The sequence below is a fragment of the Rosa chinensis genome, chromosome 7 (assembly GCF_002994745.2).
Source record: "Rosa chinensis cultivar Old Blush chromosome 7, RchiOBHm-V2, whole genome shotgun sequence".
NCBI classification, from domain to species: Eukaryota; Viridiplantae; Streptophyta; class Magnoliopsida; order Rosales; family Rosaceae; genus Rosa; species Rosa chinensis.
In genome coordinates this window covers 17,708,748-17,731,381 of record NC_037094.1, presented here as the reverse complement: position 1 = coordinate 17,731,381, position 22,634 = coordinate 17,708,748, and the positions used below count along the sequence as shown (strand labels likewise).

Below are 22,634 nucleotides of genomic sequence, written 5' to 3'. Positions count from 1 at the left end.
TTGATTGCTCATGAATTCCGATGTCTTGTGATGCGCCTTTGGGAAGCGCACAATTTAACCCTGAAAATATCGTTAGTAGTATAAGTAAATAGGGATCGTTCTATTCCGGGGATTGAGGGTACACTTGTAATTGTGAAACAAATAAAGAAAAGTATTATTTACAAAAATAAAATAAAGAATAAATATATACAAGTAACAAAATAAAAAGGGGGGGGGGGTTTAAGAATTATAGAATTGAAAATTAAGATAAATAAAATAAAGAAAATGTAAAAACATATATACAAGGGTGGAACGCAAGGAACAAAGATCAAAATCAATTCCATGTAATCAAATTCGATTCAAACCCTATAATTGTTCTTCCAAGTCATGAGAGAGGAGTTGATCATGTGAAACATTCGAAAGCAAATGATTTCCCATATTTTACTTTTCAATGCTAATCAACCTAAGCGAAAGCACCTAGATTAATCCTATCAAACATGCAATCAAGCCCTAGAAAGCTAGTCAATCATGACATGTTCAACGCATTAGACATAGAGAAAGGCTATCAACTCAAGTGTACAACTTAGTTATGGAAAAGTCCACCTAATTGCAATCCTCTTCAATTAAATTCGATTCTTGTCCAGAACCTTTACTACTTTTGATTCAAGTTACACAAAACGAAAAGTCGATTTCATGTTCTTAAACCTAGCACCAATTACATGCAAATCCTATAAGTGTCGACTCAAATAAGATAAACATATAAAAGTTTTCTGTAAAGCAAATTTAATCGAACAAACTCACATAAGCAACTTAGAATCACAATTATAGAATTCGAAAACTTTATTTAAACATAGAAATTGGGCTTAAACTTTGCCCTAAACATTATTGTTAACTAGAATTCATAGTTTTACAAAATCAAACAAAGAAAACAAGAGAAAGGATATAATACACCTTGAAAGATGAATGATAAAGCCTTGAGACGAAGAACTTGAAGATCCTTGAAAGCAAGCAATCTTCTAGGGACGACACAAGGGTGGATGGCGGTTGGGAAATTGATGTATTGCATGGCTTCTCTTTCTCTTGGCTTGAAAATGAAGAACAAGAAAACTAGAGAATGGAAAAGAAATATGGAGAGGAAATGGAGAGACAAGGAGATGGAATGGATGAAGGAATTTGTCTAGGAAAATGGAAAGGAAATGGAGAGACAAAGAAGATGAGATGGATGAAGGAATGTGTGTTATGGATTCAGAAATTGGTGATTGAGAGTGAGAGGAGAAGGTGTTTAAATAGGGAGGAAAAAGAAGAGTGAAATGATGAGATGAAGAAAAATAATGAAAGTGGAGTATGAGAGTGGTTTGTAAAATATGTAAAAGATGAGGTAATGATGAAAGCAAAGCATGAAGGTGAAGAAATGTGGAAGTGATGATGATCTTTTAGAGTAGAAAAATGTATCTAAGGAAAAAGAAATGCTTTCTTCATGTGGGTGGGAAACATGAATATGTGGTGTTGAACTGTTTTCAAGTCAGTTTCTTCCCCTTTATTCCTTCAATTATTTCTCCAACAAGACTTCATTATATGCCTTCGACTTCTTCATATGAAATTATCCACCATGAGTGTAGATTACTGTGGTAAAATTTCAGAATTTCTTGCCATGTGGTTGGGCCGGAAATGCTGCTGGACCTCTTACAGGTCCAGTTTTCCGGTTTTGCTTCTGTAGAGAATTGGGCTGATTGTTTGAAGGCCTTCCACTCATATTTTTCTCTGGCACTCTTCATAAGAATGATCCTTTGGGTGTCTAGAGTGGATCTGGAAGGTTTCAGCTCATTTGAAGTTCATTTGGTCAGGCGGCCGCTCCTTCTTCTTTGCTTGGCTTGGTTTCTCCTAGCCGGAGTAGGAATATGTGTAAAATTGATCTTTTAGTACATTTCCATTTTTCTACTCCAATGTACCTTCATCTTTGCTCCCCTTGGTGTTCGCAAGCTCCTCTTTCCATTTATGAGTTCATTTCCATATTTAGCTCGGAGGTCCTGAAAATAGAAACTAATAAGAAAAATAGAAACTTTCCTAAACTGAAAAATAGAAACTACCGAAAATGGAAACTTACTAAAAATGATAAATAGAAACTATACAAATAGAAACTTTCTACAAATAGGAACTTTCCCAATCAAAGAATGAAAACTTTCCTAAACAGGGTTTTAATAAGGAAATAACGCAAGAAATGTAGGGAAAAGCAAGTAAAACGTCGCATTAAAATGCTCCTATCAAATTCCCCCACACTTAGCTTTTGCTAGTCCCTTAGCAAAATCACACTAAGACACACACTAAGACTCAACGAAAATTAAAGACTGTACAAAAACAATGACTCTATTGCCCTTCAACTTTTTGTCTCAGAAATCTCCTACTTTCACAACATCAAGATTAGCACTCAACCAAGAATCAATATGTAGATATTCAAGAGTTAATTAAAACATATAATCCACACATACACAAGTAGGACTTGGTTGTGACAATGGTGATGGTTTCTGTTAAGCATGCTTCGAACAAGTATGATTCATATCCTCACAAGGTATATCCACTCTTTCTTCTCTCAGAATTCAAGACAATGCTTAAAAGCTTATAATCACTCAATTATATGTGAGAGAAAATATTTTGAGGCAATCAAATAACTCACATATATAAGAAACGAAAAGCACTTTGTGAATATAATTTTTTTTTTGAAAAGATCTCATGAAGGATATCAACTACTTGCACGGATGGACCCAAGCCATAGGTTCAACTCTTGTAACTCATCTCCACAAATCAAAGGCTGTCCCATCTTAAGGATCAAGAAGGTCTTATTTAGGGTTGTAATGGGGCCAAGGCTCAAGGTTTTAAGAAATGAAGGGTAAGGATTTATCAAAGTGTCCTAAAAATCTAGCAGAGCACATGTAGATGTAGAGACCTCAAGAAATCCACCAAGGCATTGCAAAAACGTCACTTTCCCTAGAGGTAACATAAAAGGGCCTAATGTCTTCATGTTGGGCCAAATCTTCATTGTAAACTTCCCTAGAACTATTGTGGAATGGACAAAGGCCAAATTTTTCTGTAGTGGGCCTTCAGTTCAAAGTAAACTTCCAAAATCACTAAGTACGAGGGACTAAAATCCATAAACATTTTTCTTTCTTTTCTTTTCTAGCGGTACACAATTTTTTTTTTTTCTTTTCTTTTCATTTTTCACGGCTTTCACATATTTTTTTCTTTATGGACAAGTCTACCCCCACACTTGAACTTTCACCTCTTCTCAATCTTCTTTCTCAATGCCAAATCCTCAAGTAAAGTCCCAAAATATAGCTCCGCTAAGTTTTTAGAACAAAGGGTAGGAGTGTAGCTATACTAAGGTTCAGGGTTAAGGATTTAAGGGTGATGAAAGAAAAGGCTTAATATAAGCTCAAAGGGGTTTATCTAAGGGAGTCCCACGACGGGCACAAATAGGGACACATGCTTATTTGGCAATGGTGGTAATTCCTAGGTTGCCTCTATCCTTTCCAGAATCAGGGCCATGTATTGATATAACGTTTCAACAAGCACAAGAGTGAATTCTAGCATTCTCTAGTCCATCAAACTTAATCTATGGCAAGTAGTCAATCAAGAGGAAAGAATAATGAGATCATCAAAACATCGCCAAGAAATTAAGAATATATTTTTCAATTATCACTCCAAGAAAAAGGGACATGGCTCAAATATCTCACATGGGCTTTTATAAATTAAAACTCACCCTAACATGCTCATATTCTGTACCAAGGTTACGAAATCCATATCCACTACACATGCATGCATTTTTTCATATATCTCAATTAACCAAAGAATACCATTTTAAAAATCATCTCAATTTTGTGATCCTCTTTTAATCATGATTTCAGAGATATAGAATCATCCTAGACAGTTGAAAGGGCATTCTAAGACTCAAAAACAAAAACAAAAGTAACCAAAATTTTTTTAAAATTTTTGACATTTTTCAAATTTTTTTTTTTTAAATTAATTTAATTTCAACACTTAGGTACGGGAACAGGGAGTCTCGATGTGCAATGGGACTGAAACAGCTAGCCTTTTTCAAGACTATGTTTAATCCAATATACCTTAGTGTATCACAACATCAATTATAAACACAAAAAAAAACAATCCAACATCAACTATTTTTCATTTTTTTTTTTATATACTAACTACTAAAAACACAATAAAGCAATAACCCTTCCCCCATACTTAATTCATGCATTGTCCTCAATGTATAAACAAATATAAATCATGCAAAGCATAAATCAAGCATAGAAGAGAAAGTTAACACAACGAAACCTAAAACAACTTAAAATTCATGAAAATAAAATAGAAGGAAGAGTTCAAGAAAGCAAATCTGCGTTTGATGGCTCCTCCACAGATACGGTTGAAATGGGTTGCCTCCCATGCAGCGCTTAATGTTTAAAGTCTTTCAGCCTAGACTTGTACCTCCATTTACTCCTTTAGAGGAGCGGTATGCGGGCGAGTGGCAGCCCTCTTGCTGGTTTCAGCCTCCTGAGGAGGGTTCTCATGTTGTGATGCAGTAGCGTCCTTGCGAGGAAACCCAGGAGGATAACTCTGCAAGTTATTGACTTCCTGAGCAAGCTTGTTTATTGCAGTGTGACAGCGGATCAAAGAGCAGTTCATCTCAGAGATGTAATCGATCATGCAATTGACTCTCCAATCTGTCACCATAATACCATCGCGGAGAGAGGAACGCAAATCATCAATCGAATCCGACAAGCTTTCCAGGGTGGCCATAGGCCGAGGAGCACGAGTAGCTGGTGAGGAAGAAGACTCTCCGGGATGCAGTCTGGGAGAGCGACGAGGCAGAGGAGGGGGACTGCGGGTACGCTCACGGATAGGACGATGGTCCCATGGACGAGTAAGCCCAGCTCTAGTGGCCGCTTGACGACCTTCTTCTTCCAAAGAGAGAACACGGCGTTGATTGACGCCCCTGCGAGGGGTTACCTTGGTTCGAGCCATGAGGAAGTAGAAGGAATTTGAAACTGCACGCTTAGACAAACCTTAGTAAAATCTGGAGGAGACAAAAAAGGATGTATATGTAAAGCACAAAATAGGGTAGAAATCTCAACAGGCACACGGTTTTAACAAAGCTTCTCCGGGAAGGAGAAGAGTTATGATAGTTCACGGCCCAAGAAACTCCCCCACGTGTAAATATTCCTTTCTTTTCCTGGATTTATGGCATGCTTTCGGCTATAGCTTGTCTGTCACGGATCCTCGAGATTCGTTTGATTCCCCCACTCGTCCTTTCTTTTCCTTGATTCACGGCAATTAAACCTGCTTTCTGCTGTAGCTTGTCTGTCACAGCTCCTCGAGATTCGTTTGGTTCCCCCACGTGTCTTCCACGCACCAACAACTTTTCCGTGTTTTCGGGTGACTTTAATCCAACGCGTAGATTTAATCTCAGAGATCGTCCATCCAACGGTGGAGATCCGCTCACTCGTTCTATAAATAGGTGCATTCTGAGGGAGCGACTATTCACTCCAAAAGAAAATTCTTCCGAGTTCCAGCCTTTCTCTCTCAACCCTTCAGCCTTTCTTTCGAAACTCAAATCCTTTCTTCATCAACATGGAACCACGAACTCTGCAACTAATGGAGCAACAGACCCAGCAACAAATCGAGGATGGAGGAAACAACCAAGCTGCCGGGACTAATAACCGGTGGGCTCCCACACCGCCTCAACTAAGAATCCTCAAGGGCCTTTACTATGATAAGGGTTTTAAGTACCCAACTCCAGAGCAGATTCAAGAGATCTGCCTTCATCTGAAACAGTATGGGCAGATCGAGGACAAAAACGTCTTCTTTTGGTTCCAGAACCTCAAGGCTCGTGAGAGGCAGAAGTTGAAGGAATTTCGGAACGTTCCGGTTGGTGGATCTCTTGATCTCAATTTTGGTTCCACTGGTTCTACTAGTAATGACAGATCCACTGACAGATCCATTGATCTAAACTTTGGGTCACGTGTCGGCTATGGTGCTGATGGATCGATCATGGAACAACGAGGAGAATATCACCAGGAGATTGAAACCCTTCCACTATTCCCCATGCATGGTGAGGACATCTTGGGCAACATGAAGACTACTTCCGAGGGAGGTGGCGGTTATGGCGGTGGCTCTCGCATTTCCCTTGAGCTCAGCCTCAACTCCTACGGAGATGCAGACATGGCTTAGTATAGTGTATAAATTTTTTTTTTTTAATTTTAAATTTTTTTTTTTTGTAAATAGCTGAATTTAATAAGACTGAATGAATGCAGTTTTTTTTTATTTTTTATTTTTTTTATATATATATAGGACTCAAAAATAAAAGACAAATATATATATAGGACTCAAAAATAAAAGACAAATATATTTATAGGACTCAAAATGAAAGACAAATATATTTATAGGACTCAAAATGAAAGACAGTTATATAAATCTCTTCCCCCACACTTAAATATTGCATTATCTTCAATGTAATCAATTAAAAGCATGCAATGAAATAAGTAAGCATAGATAGAAGACATTTACGAAACAAATCCTAAAATAAAAACAATAGAGAAAGATTGAAAAATAAAAAGAAATAGGGAAAGAGAAAGCAAATCTGATTATATTCTGAATTGGGTTGCCTCCCAAGTAGCGCTTGTATTTTACGTCTTGCAGCGAGACGGTACCTACATTAAATAAAGTTAGTAACTATAATTAACAAATAAATACAAAATAAAAACAAGTATAACTATTAATTACAAACTACAAGTATAATTAACAAGTATATTGTACATAAGACACAAGTTAAGTACTCAAGTGAGTATAAAACGTGATAAGTATTTTTACAAGTTTAAAGTGTGAAACAACAAAATAATTTACACTTATAGAGTATTCACAAGTATTTCTTTTATTATAAACATTATTGATATCGAATCAAATTCCAAGCGATAAATCAAGTGGACGTGCGGCCCAAGTATAGTCGCCTAGACACAAACTCCCTTTCAAATCGTTTGGGCAACCTTACTGAAATGGCCAGGTGGGGGAGGACGAACACGAGAGGAAAAATCCATTTTGGCATGAGCTACTCCCACATAGTGGTTTAGGCCCATTTGCAAGCACTTCTGGATTCAAAAACCCGTCATGAACGTTGTCCCCTTCCTAGACACCATTTCACATAGGCTTTCTTACTAAGATGAAAAAGTTCATAAGTGTGAAGACAGTTCAACAAGTGTTAATAAAGGCCGCCCTCAACCTTAAGGGACCTGAGCTAGGTACCAATAAGGGGTTTAGACCAATATTAACAAAAGAGACTTCACCTATTCCTCTCAATTTACAACCTACAATTAAAATTCATGTTCAATAATATAAAAAAATGTCCTAGTTAATTTAAACTAAGTTTCAAACAATTTATATACAACAAATATATACAATAAATGACACAATTTAGCAAGTGATTTTTCAATCCCCGGCAACGGCGCCAAAAACTGATGCGCTCAAATAGGAGCATTTTAATGCGACGTTTTACTTGCTTTTCCCTACATTTCTTGCGTTATTTCCTTATTAAAACCCTGTTTAGGAAAGTTTTCATTCTTTGATTGGGAAAGTTCCTATTTGTAGAAAGTTTCTATTTTTATAGTTTCTATTTATCATTTTTAGTAAGTTGCCATTTTTCATTTTAGGAAAGTTTCTATTTTTCTTATTAGTTTCTATTTTTAGGACCTCCAAGCAAGTGGAAAATCTTGAGGAGGAAAATCAAAGTTGCAACCAAGTGGAAAATCTTGAGGAGGAAAATCAAAGTTGCAAGCAAGTGGAAATCAAAGTTGCAAGCAAGTGGAAAATCTTGAGGAGGAAAATCAAAGTTGCAAGCAAGTGGAAAATCTTGAGGAGGAAAATCAATTCAAGTTGAACAAGTGATAAACAAGTGGGAAGATATTTTTTACAAATTTGTCTAACATATCTAGCCCTTCATTTATGTTCATCTCCACCCTCCATTCATCATTTTTTGGGCTATAAATACACTTCTCCTCTCACTCTCAAAATACCAATTCCTTCATCCATCTCATCTTCTTTGTCTCTCCATTTCCTTTCCATTTTCCTTCTCCATTCTCTAGTTGCAAAGTTCTGCATTTTCAAGCAAGGAGAGGAAGAAGAAGAAGGAGCCGTGAAGATCATATCCTCCATCATCCACCTTGAAGGCTTGCTTCCAAGATTCAAGATCCAACCATCTAGCTCTCCATCTCCATCTCCACTCACGGTGTAATTCGTTCCTTTTTCCTTGTAACCTTTTTGGTTTCCTTGTTTGATTTCGTATGAACTTGTTTCTAGTTAACAATAATGTTTAGGGCAAAGTTTAAGCCCAATTTCTATGTTTAAATAAAGTTTTCGAATTCTATAATTGTGATTCTAAGTTGCTTATGTGAGTTTGTTTAATTAAATTTGCGTTATAGATAACTTTTGTATTTTAATCTTATGTGGTTGCAAACACGTAGGGTTTTGATATGAATGGTGCTAGGTTTAAGAACATGAAATCGACTTTTCGTTTTGTGTAAACTTGAATCAAAGTAGTAAAGGTTTTGTGCAAAGACCGAATTTAATTAAAGAGGATTGCAATTAGGTGGACTTTTTCATACTAAGTTGTACACTTGAGTTGATAGCCTTTCTCTATGTGTAATGCGTTAAACATGACATGATTGACTAGCTTTCTAGGGCTTGATTGCATGTTTGATAGGATTAATCTAGGTGCTTTCGCTTAGGTTAATTAGCATTGAAAAGTAAAATATGGGAAATCATTTGCTTTCGAATGTTTCACATGATCAACTCCTCTCACATGACTTGGAAGAACAATTATAGGGTTTGAATCGAATTTGATTACATGGAATTGGTTTTGATCTTTGTTCCTTGCGATCCACCCTTGTATATATGTTTTTACATTTTCTTTATTTTATTTATCTTAATTTTCAATTCTATAATTCTTAAACCCCCCTCCCTTTTTATTTTGTTACTTGTATATATTTCTATTCTTTATTTTATTTTTGTAAATAATACTTTATTATTTTAATTCTTTATTTGTTTATACAATTGTATATATTTATATTCTTTATTTTATTTTTGTAAATAATACTTTTCTTTATTTGTTTCACAATTACAAGTGTACCCTCAATCCCCGGATAGAACGATCCCTATTTGCTTATACTACTAACGATATTTCAGGGTTAAATTATGCGCTTGCTTTCAAGCGCGTCAATTTTTGGCGCCGTTGCCGGGGATTGAAAAGTCACTTGCTAAATTGTATCATTTATTGTAAATATATTTGTTGTATATAAATTGTTTAAAACTTAGTTTAAATTATTATTTATATTATTGAACACGAATTTTAATTGTAGGTTGTAAATTGAGAGGAATAGGTGAAGTCTCTTTTGTTAATATTGGCCTAAACCCCTTATTGGTACCTAGCTCATGTCCCTTAAGGTTGAGGGCGGCCTTTATTAACACTTGTTGAACTGTCTTCACACTTATGAACTTTTTCATCTTAGTAAGTATAGCCTATGTGGAATGGTGTCTAGGAAGGGGACAACGTTCATGACGGGTTTTTGAATCCAGAAGTGCTTACAAATGGGCCTAAACCACTATGTGGGAGTAGCTCATGCCAAAATGGATTTTTCCTCTCGTGTTCGTCCTCCCCCACCTGGCCATTTCAGTAAGGTTGCCCAAAAGATTTGAAAGGGAGTTTGTGTCTAGGCGACTATACTTGGGCCGCACGTCCACTTAATTTACCGCTTGGAATTTGATTCGATATCAATAATGTGTATAATAAAAGAAATACTTGTGAATACTCTATACGTGTAAATTATTTTGTTGTTTCACACTTTAAACTTGTAAAAATACTTTTCACGTTATTTTTTTACTCACTTGTGTACTTAACTTGTGTCTTATGTACAATATACTTGTTAATTATACTTGTAGTTTGTAATTAATAGTTATACTTGTTTTTATTTTGTATTTCTTTATTAATTATAGTTACTAACTTTATTTAATGTAGGTACTGTCTGGCTGCAAGACGTAAAATACAAGCGCTACTTGGGAGGCAACCCAATTCAGAATATAATCAGATTTGCTTTCTCTTTCCCTATTTCTTTTTATTTTTCATTTTTTCTCTATTGTTTTTATTTTAGGATTTGTTTTCGTAAATGTCTTCTATCTATGCTTACTTATTTCATTGCATGCTTTTAATTGATTACATTGAGGACAATGCAATATTTAAGTGTGGGGGAAGGGTTTTGCACTTTTATCTTGAGTCATATATATTGAAAAAATACAAAAAAAAAAATTCAAAAAATGTCAAAAATTTAAAAAAATTTTGGTTACTTTTGTTTTTGTTTTTGAGTCTTAGAATGCCATTTCAACTGTCTAGGATGATTCTATATCTCTGAAATCATGATTAAAAGAGGATCACAAAATTGAGATGATTTTTAAAATGGTATTCTTTGGTTAATTGAGATATATGAAAAATGCATGCATGTGTAGTGGATATGGATTTCGTAACCTTGGTACAGAATATGAGCATGTTAGGATGAGTTTTGATTCATAAAAGCCCATGTGAGATATTTGAGCCTTGTCCCTTTTTCTTGGAGTGATAATTGAAAAATATATTCTTAATTTCTTGGCGATGTTTTGATGATCTCATTACTCAATTGGTTACTAAGGAAAATGAAGAGTGAAATGATGAGATGAAGAAAAATAATGAAAGTGGAGTATGAGAGTGGTTTGTAAAATATGTAAAAGATGAGGTAATGATGAAAGCAAAGCATGATGGTGAAGAAATGTGGAAGTGATGATGATCTTTTAGAGTAGAAAAATGTATCTAAGGAAAAAGAAATGCTTTCTTCATGTGGGTGGGAAACATGAATATGTGGTGTTGAACTGTTTTCAAGTCAGTTTCTTCCCCTTTATTCCTTCAATTATTTCTCCAACAAGACTTCATTATATGCCTTCGACTTCTTCATATGAAATTATCCACCATGAGTGTAGATTACTGTGGTAAAATTTCAGAATTTCTTGCCATGTGGTTGGGCCGGAAATGCTGCTGGACCTCTTACAGGTCCAGTTTTCCGGTTTTGCTTCTGTAGAGAATTGGGCTGATTGTTTGAAGGCCTTCCACTCATATTTTTCTCTGGCACTCTTCATAAGAATGATCCTTTGGGTGTCTAGAGTGGATCTGGAAGGTTTCAGCTCATTTGAAGTTCATTTGGTCAGGCGGCCGCTCCTTCTTCTTTGCTTGGCTTGGTTTCTCCTAGCCGGAGTAGGAATATGTGTAAAATTGATCTTTTAGTACATTTCCATTTTTCTACTCCAATGTACCTTCATCTTTGCTCCCCTTGGTGTTCGCAAGCTCCTCTTTCCATTTATGAGTTCATTTCCATATTTAGCTCGGAGGTCCTGAAAATAGAAACTAATAAGAAAAATAGAAACTTTCCTAAACTGAAAAATAGAAACTACCGAAAATGGAAACTTACTAAAAATGATAAATAGAAACTATAAAAATAGAAACTTTCTACAAATAGGAACTTTCCCAATCAAAGAATGAAAACTTTCCTAAACAGGGTTTTAATAAGGAAATAACGCAAGAAATGTAGGGAAAAGCAAGTAAAACGTCGCATTAAAATGCTTCTATCATCTTGTTCGATTGAAATTATTGTGATTGAGTGATGATTCTTGTGCTGCTGTTTTGTGTGTAATTCATGTTCTTGAATGAGTTGTATGTATAACTGTGTTATTCGCTTGATAGAATTTTAGTAAACAAGACAATCTCCCGATTAATTCTTCATATATCTTGTTTAATGAAATTCTGAAAATTAAGATGGTTGTTTTAAAACTTTCAGTAACAACAATTTGGTACTAGATTGCAAAATTGTATTATGATATATATTGTAACATCAATTCGTCATGATATTGTTTTGTAAATCATTTAGCTACTGAACCAAACTTTGTGTTTATTGATTTCTGGAATGTAACTGTATCTTCAACAGAAGGATTGACTTTTGTATTCTTGAAATTAAAACAGTGTAATATGAAATCCTAGGAACTAAATTTAGTGATCTGAATGTTTCTTCTTGCAAACATGTGTTGAACATTCAGTGATACCTTAGTTTCTAAAGGTTTTAGTATTACAATTAAGTTAATCTTCAGTATAATGAATCATCTTTTTGCCAACAGGTAAAGTGTTTCATTGAATGTGCATTTGGGAAAATTTCTGTGTTTTATGTGAAGGATGTTATATTTTTTGTTTTGTTTGATTCTTGATGCACTATCATGTAGTATATGTGTGCTTATTTTGTTCAAACAAAAATTTTCCAGCTTTGACAGAAAATTAAAACTTTTGTTTTTCCTTGTTTTCAGCTTTGAACTCAGGTTTTTCCCTGACCAACATTGAACTGTTGAATGTGTAATGCTCCGGAAATTCGTATTTATTTTCCGAGGATTTTCTGGAATTTAAATTGTGGGTATCGGATGGTTTCATGGCTCGTGGATGGAGCGGAAGTGTTTCGGCTGAATAATTATTCAGGATGGGTCATTTAGGGGGGGGGGACGCAAGGGTTGACTTTTTATTCGTTGGGATTCTCCAAAACTCCCTTCACGAAAGTTGTAGAGCGCGTCGATACGAGTTCGTGGACATGCGGAACGTGAGAATCGGAGTTCGTATGAAGAAGCTATGAGCTTCGGAAAAACTTTCCATTTTGGCATAAGAGGACGAAATTTTCCAGAAATTGCAAAGAAGGCCAGATTTCCAAAAACGGAAACCCAGCTCTCTCTCGAGCCCGCGCGCAGCCTCCACTTCGCCGGCTTCGTTCTCGCTCCTCCGGCCACCGTTTGCTTCGATTCAAAAGTGGGTTTTGCTCGCCTCAATCCCCTCTTGAGGTCTGTGGAAGGATTGAAGAGTGATTCGAGCTGTGGAGGGAGCTACATCGACTAGAAGTGGCCGCTTCGGGGATGAAATCGCCTTGATCGGAGTTGGAGATTCCGGCCACCTTTGCCGGTGATTCTTGAGGGCTTTTGAAGCTTGGAGGATGTTGATGCTTCCCACAAGGTGGCTTGCATCGATTCAACTCGTGGAGGTCGAATTTTGGAATTGAAATTCTAGGGTTTCAATCGAGCTGTTTTGTTCTAAGGTAAAATTCGATCGATCGGTTCATATTTGGACTTTGGTGTAGTTATGAAAGTTTAAATTGGAGTTGAGACGAAGAACTTTGGTGTTGGGAGTTTTGTCAAATTCCGACTTTGGGCCGGTGGCGGCGCCGCCACTGTGGTGGTGTTTTCCGGCTGTTTCCGGCCACCTCAGAGATAGTTTCTGTTCCTGAGTTCGATCTGCTCGTCGATACGAGCATTTCGTATATTTTTTGTATTTTTTGGAGATCGTATGAGCATGTTAGGGTTTTTATGGTTTCGGACCGTTCGATGTTTCGATCCGTGAGGATTCGAGCTTCCGATCGACTTATGGTTTTGGCATAGCGATCGTAGAAGCATTCCGGAGACATTGGGTGGTCTCGGATGTGGTTTCGCCTCGATTGGCGTCACTTTGAGGATTTTAGTTCAAAACAGGGGTTTCAGACTTAAATCGTTTGTGGATTGTTGCTAAGTTGAAACCATATGTGACCAGGTACTTGACGAGGTATCTTTGGACGGTTGTTTTGTGGTGTGGCTGCCTTGTTCTGTATTGAAGACGCAACAGGAATTTCGAGGTGAGTAAATCTCGCGATATGTGTTATGAGCCTAGTTACCATATTGTCTTGGAGTTATGAGATTAACTGTGACTATAGATGGTATTAGTGACATTTCTGAGTGGATGACTATGTGTGTGTGTGTATATTATGGGGTATATATATATACATATGTATTCATGTATTAGTGGCTTCGTGGTGAATCTTTGTGATGATTGTCATGTAAGGCTTGTGTAGGAGTATCTGTGTGATGAGTTGGATGATTGCTACCTGGATGATGACTGATGAAATTGTGTATTGAGTTGTGATTGTAGGATATCATGTGTTGAGATACCATGGGTCTAGTATGACCGTCTTAAGTGAGACTTAAGATATGGTAGCTTATGTAGGAGTATCTGTGTGATGAATCGATGACATCAATATGATGAATCTTTGTGATGATTGTCATGTAAAGCTTGTGTAGAAATATCTGTGTAGATTGTGTAGGAATATTTGTGTGATGACTAGCAATGAATCTATGTGATGATCGCTATCTATGTGATGACCGGCGATATCTGTGTGATGAATATGTGTGAGGATCGCTATCTGTGTGATGATTGGCGATATCTGTGTGATGATTAGTTGGATGATCGCTATCTATGTGATGACCAGCGATATATGTGTGATGATTAGTTGGATGATCGCTATCTATGTGATGACCAGCGATATCTGTGTGATGATTATTTGGATGACCGACGCTATCAGTGTGATGACCAACGATATCTGTGTGATGATTGGTTGGATGATTAATATATGTGTGATGATAAGTAGGATGATGGCTATCTGTGTGATGACAGATCGGTAGCGGAGCTGAATTGTTATTAAGTTAACAAAAATTGAGAGGACTGCTGTGATGGTCGGGGCTACCCACAGACGTCAGAGTGAGGGATTATGATGACTACTTTGATTTGAATTGCTTGGCTTAGTGTGATCTCCTGAACTAAATTATATGTAGGGGTTACCATGACTTGTTTTGCTTGTTTTGAATTGTGATTGCCTTGTTTTCTTCTTGATTTGATTGATTGATAGTTTGATTTATTTTGAAGACCATAGTGGTGACGATTGTGCTCTGTGTGAGGATAGGAAGGTGATTCATTGTTTTCACCTTGATGTCATGTTGATGACAAGGTTTCCGGTGGGAAGGAAATGAGTGTGATCCTTGTGACTCACTGTTGTGCGTCAAGGGATTTTCAAACATTATCTAAGGAGGTTTTGTTTGACGGGGAAATTTGTGTAATGAGAGGCTAGGTTGAGAATCTGAGCATGTAGTTTAGTCACCAGTTGACTTATGTAGGCATGATATGGAAAATTATGGAATCGATGGCTGTTGGTGTGAGCTATGTGTATATCGTGTTTTAGGTTGAGGTGACATAAGAAATGTGTTTTGCTTTGTGGTTTTGAGTTTACTCATGCGAGCTTCATAAGCTTACTGGGTTTGTTGTGTGGCAACCCGGTGCACTATTCAATGGAATTGTGTAGGGGTTAGTCCTGCAGGTCAGGCTAATCGTGGCTGAAGCTGAGGTGGCGTGCTGGCACCATTATGGGTAGGAAGCAAACTTTATTGGCCTTGTCATTGTTATGACTTCCGCTGTAACATCACGTATCGTCACTTACCCGTTTACTAGTCATTTGGACGATAAACGACAATTACTTTCACTTTTCACCCTAATTTGGTAGTTTAGTGGCCCTAAAAGTTGACTTTTTGTTCGGGTCAAAATTTGGGAAAATGTTCTTCATGGAAGTCGTAGAGGACGTTAAACCGAGCGCGTGCATATGTGGTACGTAAAAATCGGAGCTCGTATGCGAAAGTTATAAGCGAAATAGTAAAGTTACTGTTCATTGGTAGAAAGTATAAATTTGAAAATTTACTGTTGCTGGGTAATTTTCCTCTCTCTCCCCTTTCCCCGCGTTTTCTCTCTCTCTCCCCGAGCTATCGCTCTCTCTCTCTCTCTCGCCTGCAACTCCGGCCTTCTCCCTCCTCCAGCCACCTGGTGGCATAAAGCCGACATCTTTGGACTCGCCTCCGCCCCCTCTTGGCACCGGTGGTGGTAGCTCACGGCGGTTTGGCCGGAAAACGAGGCATCGGCCCGTGAAACTTTACTGTAGCAGTTTGGGATTTTCGTCGATTTCCGGCGATTACGGCCATATCCGGCCACCAAACCGGCGTCGAAGGAGCGGTTTTTCCCAAGGATCATGTTGCCCCTAGCCTTGAGCCACGATTTGCAGTGTGGAGGTCGAATCGAAGGTTTGAAATTCTGAGTTACTATTCACAATTCGGGTTCAAACTTCTCCTTAATTGTTGAGGTACTTCCGCTCATTTTCTAACTTGGTTACAGTTGAAAGAATTATTGGCTCCGTTGAGTAGGTGCTGCTGCCAAAGTTTGGTGGCCATCGGAGCTGGTGGCGGTGGCGGCGGTGCCGCCACTGTGGGCGGCGGTAGCGGCGGCTAGGGTAGCTTTTTAATTTCAATTTCTGGCTAGTTAAATTCTATAATTATCATAGAGCTTGTATGTGAAGTTTGGTGAATTTTGGAGAAGCTTGGAATTAATTATGAATTTTTGAAGTTTAGAGTTTCGATTATCGAATTATGAGAATCCGACCGTCTGATATCTCTCGGTTCTGCCTTGGAACCTTTAAATTAACGAATTGGTATTAGTGGTATAGTTTGGGCTGAATCCGAGGAGAATGGGAGATGTAATTGTAAGGATTTGATTTTAGGAATCGTATTAAATTGTTGAATAATTATTCACGGAATACAATTGTGTACAGGATGACGTACCGAGCTATTGCTCGATGACGGAACACAAATGCGTGATCATCGGAATAGTACTGTGAGTGGACTTTTGTTTTAAATAGCGATGCATGCATTTATTTTCTTAAAATAATGCTCTAGTGTTTATTCATATAATTTTTTTGAGGAAATGAATTAAATTTCGGAAATTGATTTCGAATTATTTCATGGATTTGCTTTCAATAATGAGTTTCAAAGGTTGGTTTTGATTTATAATATTATTTGTTGAATTTCTTATTCCGAGGTAAAACTTCCGGAATTAAGCATATCCCTAATCACCGAGTTAAGCTCCGGAAAGATATTTAAGATGAGTTTCAATGGAGTTGGATATTCTCAATTGTTTATTGACTATCGGTTTTGGCATCAGGAATGTCTAATTAAGGATTTTGGATTTGTTTGATTTCCGATATTACTTTGATTTATGCGGATTCAAAATTTATACTATATATTTTATATTTATATTAAGCAATTTGAGATTATAATGAGATTTCGACGAAGTAAAACTTTATACTTATTTGTATCTTATTTATTTTGAACTTGAGATGATCTTGGCGTGCGGGGTCACGTCTTTGCACACTTGGATTCTTATTTGCGAGATAAGTGGGGAAATTATACAGATTTACTGGCTTTTGACGATCATCTTCCTCACCATATGCGGGTCATGTGAATAGGTCTCCTCCTCACTTACTTTGTGTTTGTGAGTGGCAGTGAGGTAGCTTTCTCCTCCTCACGTGGGTGGTAGTCGAGGTGATATTCTCCTCCTCGCACAATCTATGTGCGAATGGTAGTTGAGGTTATTAGTTCTCCTCCTCGCACAATCTATGTGTGAGTGGCAGTCGAGGGTAGGTAGAGCCTGAGGGGCTCCATTCCCGTATGGTGAACTCTCTTCCCCGTATCCTTTTATTGTTGTTTTTGACTAGCGGGGCTAGTCCGTTTTCCGTTAACCAGTGGGGGCTGGTCTTATTTCCCGAGCATGGGAATTTAAATTCTTATTTGTGGTTATTTGTGACTAGCCCATTTCTTGAGAGGAGCTTCTCTTGATTTGTTTTCTAAATCGTTGCATGCATCGAGAGTTTTAAGGAAATAAATGTGGGAAAGTATAAAAATCATTTTGGTTTAAAATTGTTTATTTTGTCCACTCACGCTAACGTTTTTATATACTTTTCCCTGGGCCCTTCGATTTCAAATGCCCAGTTTGCAGGCGAATTGGTTGAGGTTGTGTGTACACGGAGTTGAGGCATAGTCAACAGCATAGCTTCCGCGGTTGCCTTTGAGTTAGGTTGTCCTTATTTACCTTTCTATTAGAATTGCTCTGATTACCTATAGGATTTATGTTTTTCAAGTCGAGGTTTGTGTTTTGTGAATTGGAGATTGATGTTGAGTTGGGGAGCAGGGTGGCTCCAGAAGTATAAGGATGATTTGATTTAGAAGTGTAAATGCTTTCTACAGGTTTTGGGTAGCCCATTTTAGGAGAAGTTCCGTCAAATTTTTGGTAGAATTTCTTCTAAGGTGGGCCCCGCAGGGCCACTTCGGATTTCAGGGTGAAATTCGGGGCGGGTCCTGTCATCCGCTATGTAGCAAAACTCTGTGGAGCATTTACGTTTTATTTTGTATTGTTGGCTGAACGTTTCACGCATATATAATTATGGGGTTATATATATCGATTTTTATTTGTGTTAAAAATCAGGGGCATGACAAAATGGCTAGAATTTCAGAAAATGGAAAGAGATGGTTGAGTTGTATCTTGGCTTTCAGGGTATTGACATATGTTTAAGAGAACCTGAGCCCCTTATAAATGACCAAAGTACTGATCAGGATGTCGCCAAGCATAGAGAATGACATATAGAGCCGACATAATGACCAAATTGATCTTGAAACAGACCATGTCACCTATTGTGAGGGGTAGTGTCGCTGAGCAAGAGGCCGCATTAGAGTATATGACTGCTATCGGCCTTAAATTCAAGGAGACTGAAAAGGTTGAGATCCACCTACTGTTAGATAAGTTGATAAAGACTAAGTATGAAGCTTCTGGTAGTGTAAGAGAACACATTATGAGTATCATGCATACCACCACTAGACTTCGGGACTTAAATGTTGCTTTTTCTGATGCTTTCATTATTCATATTTGTTTTGAAAATCTCCCTGCTAGCTTTGTGCCTCTTAGAACAGCTTATTTTGCTCAAAAGGAGCAGTGGGACTTGAATGAGTTAATTGCAATCTGTGTGCAAGAAGAGGAACTGCTTAAGAGAGACAAGTCTATTTCTGTGAATTTAGTCAATAAACCAAACTGGAAGGGTAAGAACAAGGCTTCAGGGTCTAATACAGTAGTTGCAAGTGAGGGAACTAGTGGGAACAAAGCAGTGAAACTTGGCCCCAAGAAATTCAGTGGAAAGGGTAAGAAATCTGGAAATTTTAAGTGCTTTTTCTGCAAAAAGGAAGGGCATATCAAGAAGAATTGTAAGGGGTTTAAGGACTGGCTTGTGAAAAAGGGTAAGTGTCAGCTTTCTTTGTTTTCTATCGAAGTCAACGCAATAGATTATTCTCCTAGTTCTTGGTACCTTGACACATGCTCACCTATTCGCATTACTAATTGTTTGCAGGACTTTCTAACAAAGAGGGCCCCAAAGAAAAATGAGGTGAACATCTCAGTAGGGAATGGCATGGGAGTAGCAGTGAAGGCGATAGGCACAGTCAAACTGCTTTTAGGATCTGGTCTTAGCTATGTTTTGGAAAACGTTTTTTATATTCCCTCTATGAAGAGGAAGTTGATTTCAGTAGCTTGCTTAGTTAGGAGTGGATGTACTTTTTCCATCAACCTTGAAGGAATAAAAATCTCCCATATTTCTGGTTATCTTGCTTCAGCTTCTCTTGTTAATGATTATTGGATGCTTGATTGTTCCTTGTCTCATGATGTGTTATCTATTGAAAATGAAAGAAACAGTTTAAGTAAGAAAAGAAAATTCAGTGAAAATTAAGCTTTTCTTTGGCACAGGAGACTTGCACATATTTCAAAAGATAGATTGCGCAGAATGGAAACAGAAAACTTACTTCCTGAACTTGATTGGACTGATTTTGAAACTTGCATTGAGTGTGTAAAGGGTAAATTGACTAAGTCCAGAAAGAAAACCTCAAATAGAGATTCAGAACCTCTACAGCTTATTCACACTGATATTTGTGGTCCGTTTGCAAACAAGACAATATGTGGAAATAGATACTTTATCACTTTTATAGATGATGCAACCAGATATTGTTATGTTTACTTATTGTCGGAAAAATCCCAAGCTTTGGAAAAATTTGTCATTTACAGAACTGAGGTAGAAAAGGAGTTGGGAAAGGAAATTAAGGAAGTAAGGTCTGACAGAGGGGGTGAGTACTATGGAAAATATACAAAGTTAGGTCAACAGAAAGGGCCATTAGCACTTTATTTAGAGAAAGTTGGCATACAAGCACAGTACACTACACCTGGAACACCTGAATCCAATGGTGTTTCAGAAAGGAGAACTAGATCCCTCCTTAATATGATTAGAAGCATGATGTATACCTCGGGGTTACCTAGATTTCTTTGGGGTGAAGCTTTAAAGACTGCAAACTACCTGATAAACAGAACACCGTGCAAAGCTATTCCCAAAACTCCGTATGAATTGTGGAAAAATAAGAAACCTAGTGTGCAGCATATACATGTTTGGAGATGTAGAGCCGAAGCCAGACCTTACAATCCTTAAGCTGGAAAACTTGATCCAAAAACCATTTCAGCCTATTTTGTTGGATATCCGGAGAGATCTTTTGGTTATAAATTCTATTGTCCTAGCCATAGTACTAGAATCATAGAAACAAATAGAGTTGTGTTCCTTGATGAAACTAATCCCAGTTATACATATGAAGACTTTGAGCTTGAATTCCAAGAATTAGCAGAAGATGAACCTGAGCCACTTGATACCTCATCTCTAAGTCTAGATGTCACCATTGAACCAGCTCCACAATCTCAGCCTACAATTGAAGAACAAGTCCAAACTGCTCAAGAACCAAATCCTGTAGATATTGAGATAGAACTCCATATTGAGATAGAACTCCAACCTGAATATACAAATGTTGCAGCCGCAGTCAAAATGAAGTTGAGAATGAAAACCAAGTATTAAGGAGATCTGAGAGGGTTAGAGAACCAGCCATTAACACTGAGGAATATAAGGTTTATTTACAGGAAGCAGAGATTGATTTTGGGGATGATAATGACCCTACAAACTATAGACAAGCAGTTGAGAGTGATGAGAGTTTGATGTGGAATGAGGCAATGAATTATGATATTAAATCAATGTATGACAACCAAGTATGGGAGCTAGTAGAACCAGTCAAAAACTAGAGGGAAATTGACTGTAAATGGGTATTTAAGACCAAAAGATGTGCAGATGGATCGATAGAAAGGCATACGGCCAGACTTGTAGCAAAGGGATTTACACAGAAGGAAGGAGTAGACTTTAATGAAACCTTTTCGCCAGTTTCTACGAAATATGCTTTTAGGATCATAATGGCTTTAGTAGCCCATTACGACATGGAATTACATCAAATGGATGTTAAAACCACCTTCCTAAATGGCGATCTAGATGAGGAGATTTACATGAAGCAGCCTGAAGGATTTATAGAACCTGGAAATGAACACTTAGTATGTAAACTGAACATATCGATTTATGGCTTAAAACAAGCATCAAGGCAGTGGTATCTCAAGTTTGATGTAGTTATAAGCTCTTTTGGCTTCACCGAAAATTTGGTTGATGAATGTGTCTACATGAAAACAAAAGGCAGGCATTTTATTTTCCTTGTTCTCTACGTTGATGACATATTGCTTGCTAGTACAGATATGTCTTTGCTACTTGAAACTACAATCTTTCTATCAAATAACTTTGGTATGAAAGATTTGGGGGAAGCAGCTTATGTTCTGGGCATAGAAATCCTTAGGGACAGGTCCAAACATCTTTTGGGGCTGTCTTAACAAAGGTATATTTCAAAAGTCCTGAAAAGATTTGATATGAATAGTTGTTCACCTGGACATGTACCAATGTCCAAAGGTGATAAGCTGAATAAGAGCCAATATCCTAGGAATGAGCTAGAGAAGGAGGATATGAAAAACAAACCTTATTCCAGACTTGTGGGCAGCTTGATGTATGCTCAAGTGTGCACACGGCCAGATTTAGCATATGTAGTAGGTATCTTAGCTAGATTTCAATCTAATCCATGCCATGAGCACTGGATCGCTGGAAAGAAAGTGTTAAGATACTTACAAAAGACCAAAAATTATTGTTTGGTTTATAGAAAAGTGGATGAACTTGAAGTGGTAGGTTACTCAGACGCCGATTTTGCAGGACAATATTCTGATTCTGGAAAATCAACTTCTGGATATGTGTTTATGCTTGCTGGAGGTGCAATAGCTTGGAAAAGTGTGAAGCAAACTTAGACTGCCACTTCCACCATGGTGGCAGAATACATAGCAATCTATGAGGCAACTTGTCAAGGCTTATGGTTGAAAAATTTTCTGCAGCAAACTAAGTTAGTAGATTCAATAATCTCTAGACCCTTGAAAGTGCATTGTGACAATTCAGCTGCGGTTTATTTCACTAAGAACAATAAGAGGTCGACAAATTCTAAGCATATAGATTTAAAGTACTATAGTGTTAGAGAGAGAGTCAAATACAAGGAGCTTGAAATTGTTAAAATTCATACATTGAAGCAGTTGGCTGATCCTTTTACTAAGCCTCTGACGGTGGTAGCTTTTCAGGCTCATGCCAAGAATATTGGCATACTTCCTGCCTTGGATGCAGATTTTTAGTGGGAGGCTGTGCAGGATTGAGTGGGAGCCATTTGTTTCAGATTACAGTTTGTTTCTTTTGAGTTCAAAATTTTCAGTATAATTTCTTTCTGATAACTATTTTAATGTAATTTTCTTTTTGGACTCTTTTCCAATTTGTAAAATTCTATTCATTTACTTTGATCATTTGTGTTACTGCAGTATATTTTGATTGTGGTTGATTCTATGACATTCATAATTATGCATGTATTCTGGGAATTGGTCATGTTGAATCAAGTATTCATGAGTTGTTCTTTGA

At 37.4% G+C, this 22,634-nt stretch overlaps 1 protein-coding gene across 1 annotated transcript; it reads left to right on the top strand.

The window, feature by feature from the left end:
* Window positions 1–18,039: 18,039 nt before the first annotated feature.
* On the top strand, window positions 18,040–19,367 carry LOC112177515. The gene is made up of 2 exons (XM_024315809.2): window positions 18,040–19,029; window positions 19,140–19,367. The coding sequence occupies exons 1-2, from the start codon at window positions 18,375–18,377 to the stop codon at window positions 19,172–19,174; spliced, it is 690 nt and encodes a 229-aa protein (XP_024171577.2). The 5' UTR covers window positions 18,040–18,374; the 3' UTR covers window positions 19,175–19,367.
* The last annotated feature ends 3,267 nt before the right edge of the window (window positions 19,368–22,634 follow it).